The sequence below is a fragment of the Artemia franciscana genome, chromosome 14, assembly GCF_032884065.1.
Source record: "Artemia franciscana chromosome 14, ASM3288406v1, whole genome shotgun sequence".
In the NCBI taxonomy this organism is placed as follows: domain Eukaryota; kingdom Metazoa; phylum Arthropoda; class Branchiopoda; order Anostraca; family Artemiidae; genus Artemia; species Artemia franciscana.
This window is the reverse complement of record NC_088876.1, coordinates 39,229,626-39,245,807: the sequence shown is the minus strand read 5'-3', so window position 1 is coordinate 39,245,807 and position 16,182 is coordinate 39,229,626. Positions and strand designations below refer to the sequence as shown.

The following is a 16,182-nucleotide window of genomic DNA, read 5'->3' as shown; positions in this document are numbered from 1 at the left end:
CACTTGTGTTGTTCTGCACACTTCTGCCAAGCGTTGACTGTCATTGTCAATTGAATAATTTTTGTGTTTCTAGCCACCACAGGCCGACTGTGACAGATTGGGTTTGTTTTCAAAGGCTAAAGAACACGCCATTGATTTTAAAGGCATTAGTGACTACCACAGAGTAGTGACGCAACTTGCACTCGAATTTTACTTTTAAAACTTTCGCCGCACGCGGACTAAAGGAAGAAACACAAAGAAAAGGGATAAGTGCACTAGTTAAGCCATGATAGAGAGGAGCCTTTTATAAAAAAAAATTAAACAAAAACAGGCTTAGGGCGAACATTTCAATATTAACTGTGTTCAACCGTCTGAACAAATATTACTTACCTTTTCCTTAGACATATCCGTATCTGGGTCAACCGAGAAGAAACCTAATCTCTCAAATTGGTATTTATCATACACCTTAACATCTCTAAGGGATACTTCAGCAAATGCATTACAAACTTTCATTGAATCTTTATCACAGTCTGTTAAAAAGCCACCAGGCACTTCAGACGGATCTTCAGGGTGTTTGTGCTTAAACCTGAAAAAAATACCGCATATGGAATAGAACAACACTTCTCTTAAGAAAATCTCAGTCAAAGCGAAAAACGAACCGGTTTCATTATATATATTAGGTAAAATCCTAGACAGGCTAGTTTTCGCTATCAAGAAAAGTAGTTAGGTTATAAAAATAAAACTTTCAGGGATGGATTTACAAACTAAAGTATGCCCCGGGAAGGTATGTAGAAGTACCTAACAACACCCTTCCTCCCTCTAGAGGGCACTGACATTTGATGACCTTTAAAATCTTTATAGAAGTGAAGGCTTGCAAAATAAATCTTCTGCTTAAATGAAGCATAAGAGAAGCATTTTCAGCTTCACAACTTTGCTCAGTCCTAATTTATAAGATTTTAAAGAACTGCAAATGCAAAACCTAAATTAAGAAAATAAACAATAATACGACTTAAAATTTTACTCAAATAACCTTGCGCCTGGGGGGTCCATAATAGAAACTGGACCACTCTCACCCAGGGCCATAAATAAGGCGGAGGAGGAAGAGGACCCCTCAAATGTACACTCAATGGGACTCATCGGCGTGTCCACATGTCCCGTGAGTTACAAACCTTCTCCCAGTAATGGGTTAAATTGCATGGTGACTCAGAACACCATCGCGGGAGGATTCTCTATAGGAGGACAACTGCGGCAGGGCGTAAGATCCAGATCTATGGACAACGACCTCTGCAAAGGGCTGACTCGACCCTTTCGGGGTACCTGCAAGACTGGGGACATTGTGGTCAACTCTTCCCGCTCTGTTCCAAATTGTGCCCCTCGGGGAAATTATAGCCTAGTAAACGACACAGCATTCGCATGGGATTCTCACTAATGGATAATTCTTCTAGGCTTGGTCTGCTTTGACGGGCGTTTTCGCGCTGAAAAACCTCTTCCTAGCTAATTTATCTACTATGGGCTGCCTCCCCGTAGTAGCATAATATTTTCAGGCATGAAAATATAATGAGTCGGAGGTAATAGGCTTCTGTCTGTGCAGGATTTCGACTATTGTTGATAGAAGAGCATCGCCAAATGCTGAAAACCAAGTTGTAAGCAAGATGGGTCCAGGATTGCACAAAGCCTCCGTTCATACTGGAGGTCCCAGAGACTTCTTGCTGTCCGGTTCTAAGCCAGCTTAAGCGCTTCGCTATAGACTTGAGAAGATATGTTGAACCCTATCCTGCATTGGTACCGGGGATCATTGCTTTTCCTGAGACCAAATAGTTTCAATTATTTAAAGAACATGAAAATTGGAACTTGAAATATTACGACGTTGAAAAATGACTATCGTATTGACATTTTGAAATTCAGACGATTCGAACTGGACTTGCGATGAATTTCAGAAACTCATACCCCAGGGGTAGGAACCATAAAATTAGGTGATATAGAATTTGTTTACTCAGGCAGGAAGGATGGGGTATATGATGAACAAAAAACCTGCCAAGTCTTGTTTAGGCTGGGAAGGTATTACTAATAGTGTACTAATTACTCTTTTTATGACTAAACAGTTCAGGTTATCAGTTAAAGTAGTAAATGCTCCTGCAGAACCGACTGACGGAGATACTAGTGACTCAAACGGATTTTACTTACAGTTACAGGAGCAAATAGACAGGGTCCCAGGTAGAAATTAACTATTTTTACTAGGAGATTTTAACACCCAGGTCGGTAGAAATAGGAGTATATAGTATCCTAGTCTTTTATTCGTGTAAGAAGAGAGGCTTTGAAAAGATTGGGATGGAGGAGGAGTGTACGTAGCTGTGTTGGTCTCAGGCGGTTTGGTGCCACGGTGAGTTGTTAGTAGTAGTAGTTAGTATTGAATTTTATCAGATTAACGACGCTTCTTGACTACTAATCTCCCTGCGTCGGCCCTGCAGTGCATTCATGCAGCATGATTCGATCTCTGGGTCCCGTATTACCAAGCTAAGGTCAAATCCACAGTTGTAGTTAGTAGTATGTCCGCATAGGATTTTTAATTCCTCCAATTATTTAGAATCATCATCCGACTTTTTTTTCTATTTCATTAGATATTTCTGTTAATTAGATGAATGGTAACAAAAACCGCCTAATCAAACAGTTCGTGGTAACGAACTGTAGGAGCGACCCGGCTCAATAGTAACCAAACCTCTAAAAAATGGAATAGTTACATCAAAAGAATCGCATTTTAATGCTGATTTAAAATACATATGTTTCATCAAGATTAGTCTTACCCATAAAAAGTTACGAGCCTGATAAAATTTGCCTCGTTTTAGAAAATGGGGGAAACACCCCCTAAAAGTCATATAATCCTAACGAAAATCACATCATCAGATTCAGCGTATCAGAGAACCTTATTTAAGAAGTTTCAAGCTCCTATCTACAAAAATGTGGAATTTCGCATTTTATATCACAAAATTTTGGAAGTTTTTATATGTGTACATACAATTATTAATGTATATAAGGGAAATTATGCTTAAGTCAGCATTAATAATATTGACAGAGGCATCCAGAAAATTAAATTTTAGTTCAAGCTGATGAAGTGAGAACTGGAGTTTATATGAAGTTCAGATTAACAAAGTTAGAATTTAGGTATATATGAAGCAGATAATGAGTTATTTCAGCTTCCTGTACACAAAGACAAGACATTATGTAAAAAAAATGGATATTAGATTTAAATTTTATTTGTGATAATATTGAATATTTGCAGTCACAACCGATTTTCACTCCAGTTATAAGTTTAAATCTAAGTACTTTGTTTCCTTTTTTGACGATTTTAAAGGTCTCTAATTAAGTTCATATTGGAATTAAGGTCTTTCTCAATCCATGGGATTTGTGTATTCTAACGTGGGAAGAAGTATCAACTCATTAACAAACACAGGGAGTATAAATTAAGGAAATTTTTTACATTTTCGGAAATTAACGGAAATTTTGAAATTTATGTCCCGATTTTTTATAATTGATAATGCAATTTCTACTCATTTAATTCAGTAATTTAATTAGATTAATAATAATTTAAATAAATTCATTCAAGCTTATTCAGTACATTTAGGACGGAAACGTAACTTCTCGCCCTTATATCACTTCCAATTTACTATTGGAATTAACGTTGATCTTCAAGAAGAAGTAGCCAATAATTAATTATTTTAAACTTCGATATTAACAAAGGAATGTAAAATCAGATAAAAGATGCATAGTACAAAACAAAAAGATTTAGAATAACATAAAAAGTAACATAAAAAGAGCAACTTAAAAAGATTTAGCCAATTTTAATGTGGGAAGAAGAATCCGAAAAGGGCAAAAATGGTTTCCATTTTCGACATAAAATAAAAACCATCTGAATTTTGATGAACCTTACATGACTTTTCAGTATAACATGAACCCCATACCCTACAGGAGAAAACATGTTTCCTTTTTCGACATAATAACAAAATGCACCTCAATATGGATGCACCTTACGTGACTTTCCAGTATAACATGAACGCACGTTAGGGGATAAACCTGTTTTTTTTTTTCGACATAACAGCAAAATGCACCTCTATATGGATACACCTTACCTGACTTTTCAGTATAGCATGAACGCACGTTAGGGGAAAACCCCTTTTCTTTTTCGACATAATAACAAAATGCACCTCAATATGGATGCTTGTGACTTTTCAGTAGAAAATGAACGCACTTTACAGGAAAACCCTGTTTCCTTTTTTGACATAATAACAAGATGCACCTCAATATGGATGCACCTTACGTGACTTTTCAGTATAACATGACCGCACCTTAGGGGGAAAGTCTGTTTCTTTTTCGACATAATAGCAAAATGCACCTCAATATGGATGCACCTTACGTGACTTTTCGGCATAACATGACCGCAGCTTAGGGGAAAACCTGTTTTTTTTTCGATATAACAACAAAATGCACCTCAATATGGATGCACCTTAAGTGACTTTTCAGTATAGAATGAACACACCTCAGGGGGGAAACCTGTTTCTTTTTTCGACATAATAGCAAAATGCACCTCAATATGGATGCATCTTGCGTGACTTTTCAGTATAACTTGAACGCACTTTGGGGAAAAACATATTTCCTTTTTCGACATAATAACAAAATGCACCTCAAGATGGATGCACTTTTTCAGGATAACATGAACTACAGCGGAAAATCTGTTTCCTTTTTCGACATAATAACAAGATACACGTGAATGTGTATGCATGTTACATAATTTTTGAGTATATACAATAAATCTTTTCAACAAGGTATAATATCGTAAGCAAGGAACAGAAGCCAAAAATAAATATCAGAAAAATCAAAATAACATAATGGCCTATTTAAGCGAATATTCAAAGTTATCAGAAAATTGACTTTTCTGGAAAATTCGCTATTTCCTAAATTTCCAGGCAGTGTCCTAGTTCGCACCGATCACCATCAACCGATCAGCACTAAGATCGAATAGGAAGAGGGTCATTCTTTTACTACCAGTTAAAGTTTCAACAGACATTTAAAACCTCGAGGTTTCAAAACAAGGTAATTGAATAGCGGCACATCACATGCCTTTAAGTACCTGGCGCCGTGAATATAGGAACATAAAAAAACAAACAAAAAAAAAATTATCAAACGGAAGACTATTAGCTATATGTAGCCTAAAATTGTAGCAGTAGGCTAAAATATTAACTTGCTAAAATGTCTAATTATCATTTTAGCAGAATATATTCTAAGAATTTCTACTACTTTTTTTTATATTATCAAACGGCAGACAAAAAAAAAATTGGTTTATTTCTTCCAAAATAAATTTATTCAGTTTGTCTTCATTTCGGCTCAAAATCAGGCAAAAATTACAACTTAAACGTAAATTTAAAACCTCCATGGCATATACTCTCTGTGGGGATCGGAGACAATTAAATTGTCTAACTAGCTAATTATTATGATTGGCGAAATATGTAGCCTAAAATAGTAGTAGTAGGCTAAAATGTCTAATTATCATATTAGCAGGATATATTCTAAGAAATTCTACTATTTTTTTATATTATCAAACGGCAGACAAAAAAAATGGCTTATTTCTTCCAAAATAAATTTGTTCAGTTTAGTTTTAATTTCGGCTCAAAATTAGGCAAAAATTACAACTTAAACGTAAATTAAAAATCTCCATAGCATATACTCTTTGTGGGGATCGAAGACAATTAAACTGTCTAGCTAGCTAATTATTATGATTGGCTAAATATGTAGCCTGAAATAGTAGTAGTAGGCTAAAATATTAAGTTGCAAAAATGTCTAATTATCATATTAGCAGGATATATTCTAAGAAATTCTACTATTTTTTTATATTATCAAACGGCAGACAAAAAAAAAAACTGGTTTATTTCTTCTAAAATAAATTTGTTCAGTTTAGTTTTAATTTCGGCTCAAAATTAGGCAAAAATTACAACTTAAACGTAAATTAAAAATCTCCATAGCATATACTCTTTGTGGGGATCGAAGACAATTAAACTGTCTAGCTAGCTAATTATTATGATTGCCTAAATATGTAGCCTGAAATAGTAGTAGTAGGCTAAAATATTAAGTTGCTAAAATGTCTAATTATCATATTAGCAGGATATATTCTAAGAAATTCTACTATTTTTTTATATTATCAAACGGCAGACAAAAAAAAAAACTGGTTTATTTCTTCCAAAATAAATTTGTTCAGTTTAGTTTTAATTTCGGCTCAAAATTAGGCAAAAATTACAACTTAAACGTAAATTAAAAATCTCCATAGCATATACTCTTTGTGGGGATCGGAGACAATTAAATTGTCTAACTAGCTAATTATTATGATTGGCTAAATATGTAGCCTTAAATAGTAGTAGTAGGCTAAAATATTAACTTGCTAAAATGTCTAATTATCATTTTAGCAGGTTATATTCTAAGAAGTTCTACTACCATGTACCATTTCATGAAGAAGCAAGGATGCACTTCAATGCTATAATATATACTGCCTAAATTAGTTACGTAAAAATATAACAAAAATACATATGAAAAACATTCGATGCGTTTTTTTTCGAAAACCCCCTCCGAAAAAATACTTCGATAAAAAATAAAACGAAAAAATACCCCCAAAAAAATTATCAATCAAATTTAAATTCTCCCAATCTATATTATCCTGCTGATCGTCCCTTTGAGAACAGCTTAGCAAACGAGTTTTGACAATTACCTCAAAAGTGTAAAAACGTCAGATACGGCCTTTTGACATAGCAGCCACGGTAGGTAATTATTCAATGGTAATTACGACTCATAAATAACGAATGGCGCATAGATATGCTAGATCACTATAGGGCCTTCTTTCTTCCCATAAGTTAGCAGATTAATCAATAAATTATTATTAATTTATTTATCTATTAGTTTATTTATTTATTACGAGATACAGTCGTATAATGGTGGAGAGTGTAGAAGAAATAAAACACAGAAAGAAAAACAAATAATTGATAAATAAATACAGTAAGAGGATGGCGAGGTGGCAAACACGCATAAGCCATATTAAGAACCCCATATGCCATGTCTCTACATTTGAAATTCTATCAATAACAACTAAACTATTCACGAGCAGCTAATTTTTATCAAGGGGAGAAAAAGAAGAAATTTACAAAATTCAAAATAATTCATCCGTATTCTATTTAAATTACTCTATCCTAATTCTATTTCTTTTTTTGTTTATTATTCTTATATTTTTTTTTATATTATAATTCTTCAGGGTCGAAAATAAAACCTCAAGCATAACGTTGTTAGTTTAAAGAATTCGTACTCACAGTCTATCATATAACCTAACTTCAACTTCAATTGGATTTGACACCCAGTGAATAAAGGCTTTTGGCTTAGGCACTTCTCCAGTTGGCTTACATTCTACTTCTAGTTCTCTAATACGTCCGTCCTTGTCTTTTATTATATTTTTTAATTGAATTATATAACCAGCATGTCGGAGGCCTACCGGCTGATTTGGGCTTAAACGACGGTAATCTTTGTCAGCAACCTGAAAAATGTGAAATTTAGCCAGTGTTTCCTTTTAGAGACTTCCCCTTAAAATGGGATTTGTTGTATGTATTCTAGCGGGTAAACTTCGGAGATTTTCTAAGAATTTTTACAAATCTTCATTCTTCATTGCAACGTTCATTGTCACGAAACTCGGACAAGTGAATATATCGAGGTTCCTCGCCTAGTTTCAAGAAGGACTGCTTTTTCAGTTATTTACAGAGGGGCTAAGCTGTGGAATAAGCTTGTCCCAAGTACCAAGGAATTACCCATTAGTCAATTTAGATCTGAGCTGGGTGTGGGGTTGCTTGGTAAGTATACCTTCGAAACAGACTGAGATTGATGGAATTAAATTTGACAATAATTGTTTATTATTCTTTTTTTGCTTCGAGATCATGTTGTTTTATTGTGTATTAATTATTTATGTAGTTTTTTTGGTACACGGTTTTACCCTTCTGCTTATTATAGGTTAACTTGTTGTTTTTTGTGTTTTGTTTTTTGTTTATATTATTTTTGTGGATAAACCGTTCGGTACACGGTTTCACCCTTCTGCTTATTATAGATTAACTTGTTGTTTTTTTTTGTTTATATTATTTTTTTTCTCCTCTATTTTTGGTTCTTTTTTGTTAGTGGCACTCCCTCGCAAACGACACTTTTGGTGTACTACCGATCGATTTTGTCAATGTTTTTTTTTTCTTGGTTAATAAATTACTATTACTACTACTACTACCACTACAATAGTTAAGAAAAAAACCTGTTGACTTAGATTTACGGATATTTTCTCTAATAACCCAATATTAACCAAATACTAATTACCCAATACTTTGGTGGGGTTCTACCCCAATAAATTGGGGTAGTAGGTCGTAAATTAGGGAAACAAGACTTAATAATTTAATGAATAAAATTAATATATAGGATTAATCCCAGATCATTTTGTACATTAAGTAACAATGACAAAAACAGGCAATTTCGACCAATCTCTTCTCGTCAAGTGGCCTGTTCTATGGAATGACTAATTATGACTAATATCTGATTATGCAGTTTTGCTTCATACAAGTCACTGCATATGAATTTGATCAAACCGGTCATGACGTCAAACCGGTTAATGACGTCGATTTGTCAAACAGTTCGAGGTAACGAAATGTAAGTGAGGAGCGACTCGGGCCAGTAGTAACCGAATTCTAAAAAAAGCCGGCTTGAGCGCTTTTTGTAGACTTGAGAAGATGTGCAAAATCACAGCTTAGAATGTTACAACATTAAAAAATAACTATCATATCAACATTTTGAATGACGAATTCAGACGCTTCGAACTGGACTTATTAGGAGTTTCATAAATTCATATCTTAGAGGTAGGAAACATGAAATTAGGTGATATAAAATTTACTTACTCAGGCAGGAAGGATAGGGTATATAGACAGGGAGTAGGGCTCATGATGAATAAGGAAGCTGCCAAGTCTTATTTAAGTTGGGAAGGTATTAATAATAGAATGCTATTCGCTCATTTTATGACTATAAAGTGCAGGGTAATCAGTCTTAGTATATGCCCCTGAAGAACCGACTGACGGAGATAGTGGTGACTCAGTTGAATTTTACTTACAGCTACAGGAGCAAAATGGCAGGGTCCCAGCTAGAAATATGGTGTTATTAGGAGATTTTAACTCCGCGGTCGATAGAAATAGGGATATATGGTATCCTAGCCTAGGTAAATTTGGTGTAGGAAAAGAAAACAGTAATGGCTATAGACTGCTGCAGTTTTGTAAGTCCAATAATATAGTTGTAACCAATATAGTGTTTGGTCATAAAATGGCCCATAAGTTGACAAGATATTCACGTGATGGTAAGACAGCCATCCTTATCGATTATGTTATTGTAAACCGAAGACTGGCTGGGTCAATACAAGATACTAGGGTATATAGGAATGCTGTTATTGGTGCTAAAAGTAAAAGATCACCATCTAGCAGTGTCTAGGGTTAATTTGAAACTGAAATTTTACAAGAGTAACTACCTTCCAGGAAACTATGACGGTGGTAGACTCTAGGATGAGTGAGAGAAACTTTCTATGAACAGTTGAGAGCTTGAAACTTGAGAATGTAGAAGATGGATGGAAAATTTTTCAGGAAAATAGTCTGTGAGGAACGCAGCTAGAAATACTAGTGAAAATACATTGTTTAATAGAGAGGAGGAGGGGCTTGTACAAGATGTATTTGGGTGATAGATCACATGAAAATAAGAAAAATGTAAAGTAAATGGAGAAAGCGTTAAAATATGAACAAAGGATGTGTGAAGTGGAATGTAGTTTTAGAAAAGGTAAGGGATGTGTAAAAAGCCAAGACAGATAGTCCGAAAAGCATTAAAATATGAACTAAGGAGGTGTGAAGTGGAGGCCATAGATAAAATTGTCGAAGATCTGGAACATGCAGCTAGTCGGCATAATAGTAAAATATTGTAGAGGCATTTTAATAAATTGAGAGGGAGCAGTCAATCTGGACTTGTCCCGGTTAAAGATAGGAACAGGGTAACAATTAGTGATAAGGAAAGAGTTAAAGCCAGGTGGGTAGAACATTTTTAGAATGTGCTAGACCGTGCTAGAGTTACAGAAAAGAGATATAGAAAAGACTGAAAAAGTCTGTGAAAATTTGGAAGTGGAGGAAGATTTATTTTGAGGGGAAGAATTAGCGACATAACTAAAAGGAAAAAAAAGACTCAAGTTGCTGATAGTGTGGTATTTAAGTTTCTTAAAAACTTTGGTTTCGAAAATGAAGATTATGACTAGAATTTTTGAAAAAGGGGAAGAACCTAGAGATCTTAAAACAGAAATAATTAAACCCCTTTGTAAAAAAGGTGACAAGAGTGAGTATGGTAATTACAGACACTAGCCTGGTTTCTGTAGGTAGAAAATTACTTAGTATGATGATACTTTTCAGATGTAGAGATGCTGTAGACAATGTTTTAAGAGAAGAACAGTGTGAACAGAAAAGTAGAGGATCTGTAAAAAGCCAAGACTGATAGTCCGAGTGAGTGAGAGGCAAGTCTGGCATAAGCCTTTTTAGGATTGTATAAAAATGATGTCAGTTCATTTTTTGACAGATAAGTCTATCTATCATCCGTCCATGCGTCATTCCTCTGGCAGAACTAAGGTGGACAGTCATAGAACTAAGGGATGAAAAATTCGATCGATTTTGGGTTGACGTGTGACGGACAATATCCGCTGGACCTGTATGCAAAATATGGGACTGAAAGCGATCCCCCATTTATAAATCTATACTTCAATGGAATATAATACCCTCCAGTGTCGAGCTATCCACAAGTTTTCGCACGCTGTATAGCAATGTACTAAAATTTTGATATTATAACTCTCTAAATTCTTATTCAATTTGCTTTAGTTACTCATGTTTTCTCTTTTTTTTTTTCTTTTTTTTTTTTTTTTTTTTTTTTCTCTTCTTCATTTTCAATTTTTTGTGGTTATGGTCCTCAACAAGTTCGCTTCCAGGATCTTTATTATTATTGGTGTTATATGGTAGTTTTATTTGAATAAATTGAATTGAATTGAATTGAATTTGCTTAAACTCAAAGGAGAACAAGTGAAACCTACGCCTAATAATCCTGGCCGCTTGTAATCTAAAGGTGGAATACCGTGTCATAGGATTGACAAAAGGCAAACAAATCCTCTGGACTCGCAGGCGAACGGTGAAAAATATACTTTTCCAAATGTTTGGTTAAATGGCATCTTCATTAATCCCACCATCTTTACTAATAATACTACCAAGGTAAGTGAAGCTGTCCACCTGATCAATCATTTCGTTACCCAACGTTACCTTTTCATCTTCACTTATTCCTAGCCTTAGTAGTAGTAGAACAACTTTATTGAAAATAATCGTTTTTTATTTAATCAAACAGTTCGTGGTAACGAACTGTAGTAAGGAGCGACCCGGCTCAATAGTAAACGAAACTCTAAAAAACGGAATTTCGATGCTAAAAGATATATCAAAAGAATCGGATTTTTATGCTGATTTTAAATATATAAGTTTCATCAGATTTAGTCTTTGTCATCAAAAGTTACGAGCCTGAGAAAATTTGCCTTATTTTGGAAAATAGGGGGTAACACCCCCTAAAAGTCATAGGATCTTAACGAAAATTACACAATCGCATTCAGCGTATCAGAGAACCCTATAGAAAAAATTTCAAGGTCCAATCTACAAAAATGTGGAATTTCGTATTTTTTGCCAGAAGACAAATCACGGGTGCGTGTTTATTTGTTTTTTTTTGTTTTTTTTCCCAGGGGTCATCGTATCGACCAAGTGGTCCTAGAGTGTTGCAAAAGGGCTCATTCTAACGGAAATGAAAAGTTCTAGTGCCCTTTTTAAGTGACCAAAAAAATTGGAGGGCACCTAGGCCCCCTCCCACGCTCATTTTTTTCCCAAAGTCAACGGATCAAAATTTTGAGATAGCCATTTTGTTCCGCATAGTCGAAAGCCATAATAACTATGTCTTTGGGGATGACTTACCCCCCACAGTCCCTGGGGGAGGGGCTGCAAGTTACAAACTTTGACCAATGTTTACATACAGTAATGGTTACTGGGAAGTGTACCGACGTTATCAGGGGGATTTTTTTTGTTTGGGTGTGGGGTTCAGGGGAGGGGGCTATGTGGGAGGATCTTTCCTTGGAGGAATATTTCATGGGGGAAGAGAAATTCAATGAAAAGGGCGCAGGACTTTCTAGCATTACTATAAAAAAAACAATGAAAATGTAAACATGAAAAATTTTTTCAATTGAAAGTAAGGAGAAGCATTAAAACTTAAAACGAACAGAGATTATTACGCATATGAGGGGTTCTAAAAATACTTTAGCATAAAGAGCGAGGTATTTAGGAGGAGATAAATACTTCGCTCTTTATGCTAAATTTTTTTTTAATAATTTCAACTATTTATTCTACGGCCTTTCTGATTCAGGGGTCATTCTTAAAGAATTGGGATAAAACAAGATTTAGTGTGAAGAGCGAGGTATTAACGAGGGGACCAACCCCCTCATATATATAATCAAAAATATAAGAATATAAAAGTTTGTTACGTAAGTTAATTCTTAAGTTACGTATTTTTTTTACTAATAAAAACGTTCGTTAAAAATAAAAGATCTAGTTGCCTTTTTAAGTAACCGAAAAATTGGAGGGCAACTAGACTTCCTTCCCCACCCCTTATTTCTCAAAATCGTCTGATCAAAACTAAGAGAAAGCCATTTAGCCAAAAAAAGAATTAATATGCAAATTTCATTTTTATAATTTATGTACGGAGAGCCAAAATCAGAAATGCATTAATTCAAAAACTTTCAGAAATTAAATAAAAAAACAAGATTTTTTAAATGAAAGTAAGGAGCGACATTACAACTTAAAACGAACAGAAATTACTCCGTATATGAAAGGGGCTTTTCCTCCTCGACACCCCGCTCCTTGCGCTAAAGTTTGATTCTTTCTCGCAACTCTACTTTTTAAAACAATAAAAAACTTTAGCGTAAGGAGCGGGGTGTCGAGGAGGAAAAGCCCCTTTCATATACGGAGTAATTTCTGTTCGTTTTAAGTTGTAATGTCGCTCCTTACTTTCATTTAAAAAAACTTGTTTTTTTATTTAATTTTAGCACAATAAAAGCGGAGCTTGCAAGGATGTGCTAAAATAAAAAAATAAAAAAAGAGTAAGAATATGGAGCATGAGATCATTTATCGAAACCAACATAAAAATAAACAACGAAACACTACAATATAAGACTCCAAAACAATACAAAAAGAATACAAAAATATAGAAAAATAACCCACTGGAAGTATAGTTAATCTGTTTTGATAAGCATACCTACTGAGCAACTCCACACGTATGTCAGATATAAACTGGTTGAAATTACCATTATCCTTAATATCAGTACTAAGTTTGTTCCAACGCTTGGAGGCTCTGTAAACAAGAGAAAAAGAAGACCTACTTTAAGTAAGGCGAGGAACCTTTCCTCGCATCCGAATATCGTGTTAGTGAACCTCTCACCTCCCTCAAAATTTACCTCCAAAACAATCTGGAAGTCCCTCATCATGATACATACATATAAAAATCAAAGTATAAAAATCACGCAATCGGGCTCAAGGCATTATATTTATTTTACTATAGACTGACCTCATGGACTTCCAGTTCCCTACACCACAAAAAAAACTTGGATAGTGTTATTCTGGATCACACGGATTGGACGAAGTAACGGGGGGAAAGTACCAAGCCACTCTGTGAAGAAGACTTAGTCTTCTTCACATTAATTTTCAAACCTATTCTTGCACTCTGAACCCGCAAAACCTCTAAAAGTTCATTCATTTTACCCACACTTTGATCTAGGATACTTAAATCATCAGCAAAATCTAAGTTCAAGAGAGTTTTTTACTACCCGTTTGATTTCGTGGTCTTCCATTGCCTTTTTTCGCTCCTTAAGACAAAGTCCATCAAAATGACCCATATAAAGGGGGATAGAACAAAACTTCGCTTAACTCCTGATTTAATTGAACAAATCCAGCGCAAAAATACAAATTCACTTGGATACAGGTTTTTCATCCAGCTCGCATCCCCGTGAAAATTGGCTCTTATTCTTTTTACCCAGCAATGAACAGTGGGCACTAGCTTCTTTGGGACATTGACAGGATTCAAATATAAAGGCAAAATCAGAAGTAAAGCTCACATTATCGTCTCCATGGAAATTCCTTATATATACTGCAGCGTGAGAGATAGAAGAATATTAGGAACCCACTTAGTAGCTTTAAAAAAATCGCGGTCGGTAGGATTCGAACCTACGCTCCCAGAGGGAATCTGATTTCTAGTCAGACGCCTTAACCACTCGGCCACGACCGCTTATGAAGTCTTAATATAAAAGTAATTTGTGATAAAATATTGCACTTAGACATACGATTTCTTGACGAGCCTGTAGTCGCAAGTTGCACCGGAAGAATATACTTATATCATTGTATTCATTTGTATAAGTTCTATCCATTCATTAAGCCATGTTTGCAATATTACAAAAAAATTTCTTGGAGAATAATCTCTATTTGTCTAAAAATAAGATTTTCCTAATTCTACATATTTTTCAGTCCCCCTCCCCACATTTTACGTATTTAAAAAAAAAAACAAAAAAAAAACAAAAACAGTAGGACTGCAGAAAAGCAATCTTCCTGATGCCTTCCAGACTCAAGTTCTTGATCTGAGTAAAACCAGTTTCTATGCCTGCATTCGAAGATAATTAGCTTAGTCTCAGTGAGATAAACTACTATAAAGGTATATTTTAATTAAATATTTAATATTTAGATTTGGTTAGATTAGATTAGGATTCAATACAATACGTTTTGGGCGGCCTGTTTTCTATAATTCTCTGTTATAGTTTCCATAAATTTGTTTCTAAGTATTTAATTTTCATCATATTTTGGTATATTTCATTACGACTAACCCAACTTCATTTCTTGAGTGAGGTCGGGATAACTAACTGATATCATAGGGAAGAGCTGTGACGGTTTTCACTCTGGCAAAAACCAAACACCGTTTGTACAAGTATGGTAATGGAATATTTCGATAAATGGAATGCTATGATCGATTGTATCTCTAATTATTTCTAATTATCTCTAAGTGGAAATGAGTATTATAAAAAACCTAACCAATAAAAAAAGAAACTAACCAATCCGTGAAAGCTACTTACTTCTCTGAAATCATTTTGTTCAATGAAAATCACATTAGAGAAAGGGACCTTGCGAGATCCCTTTTCAGGTTCGTTGGGGAAATTGGGCACTTCAATATCCTGGGTTTTTGAGAAGGGAAAATTTTTCACGACTACTTTCAACGGTTCCAGTACAACCATTACCCTGAAAACGGCAAATTGATTAAGAAACTGAAATATTAACAGAAATAAAAGCTAAAAATAGCAAAAAAATTCAAAGAGAAAAGTTCAAATGACAAACATACAGGAATATTGACAGAAATTAAAGCTAATAACATAAAAAAATGAAAATGACGAAATATCAAAATATTAATAGAAATAAAAGGTGAAAATTGCAGACAAACATAGAAAAATGTCAAAAGGATAATTGTCAAAATAGCAAACAAACCGGAATATCAACCAAATTAAAAGGTAAAAAAGTGTGCAAGCAGAATGTGTACTCTTAAAACCAGAATTATTTTCTTATTTGTCAAAAACTTTTAAATTCCTTTTTTTCAGAAAATATAATAATTATAGTAGATATTCAGCTTCACATAGATCTATTAATAATGTATATACTAGTTTACTAGTTTAAGTTCGGTTTTAGTATACTAGTTTAGTTTAATTTAACTCTAGTTTACTTGATTTGTTTACTTCACTTTACTTTATTAGTATACTTTCGTTTCTAGTTTACTAGTTCTCGTTTAGCTATTATTAAATATTCGAAATTATTTTAAACTATGATTCCACTTTGCGTCATTCATGTTATTCTTTTCCTTGTTTTAATTATTGTTTTTATTCCTTTTGTGCTGTTATTTTTTACAGTACATTTTTTTCTATTTTTTGTGACGATAAGTTCGCTTAGTAATAACAATTTCTACAACAAATTACAAAATCTATAAATACAAAAATCAAGATACACAGTGCAATTCAATTATCTTTTCAAT

The 16,182-nt window shown here is 34.2% G+C and overlaps 1 protein-coding gene and 1 non-coding gene across 6 annotated transcripts in view; both read right to left on the bottom strand.

The window, feature by feature from the left end:
• LOC136035693 (probable glutamine--tRNA ligase) overlaps positions 1-16,182 on the bottom strand; it is a 97,544-nt gene that overhangs the window by 4,389 nt on the left and 76,973 nt on the right. For all 5 annotated transcript variants that reach the window (XM_065717625.1, XM_065717627.1, XM_065717626.1 and 2 more), the window contains 3 exons: positions 15,239-15,401; positions 7,320-7,540; positions 370-565 (listed from right to left, as the gene is read on the bottom strand). In XM_065717625.1, the coding sequence (XP_065573697.1) occupies positions 370-565; positions 7,320-7,540; positions 15,239-15,401 (580 nt within the window). The remainder of the gene's footprint in view (positions 1-369; positions 566-7,319; positions 7,541-15,238; positions 15,402-16,182) is intronic.
• On the bottom strand, positions 14,322-14,403 carry Trnas-aga (transfer RNA serine (anticodon AGA)). Its single transcript has one exon. It is a non-coding gene; the product is annotated as a tRNA-Ser (tRNA).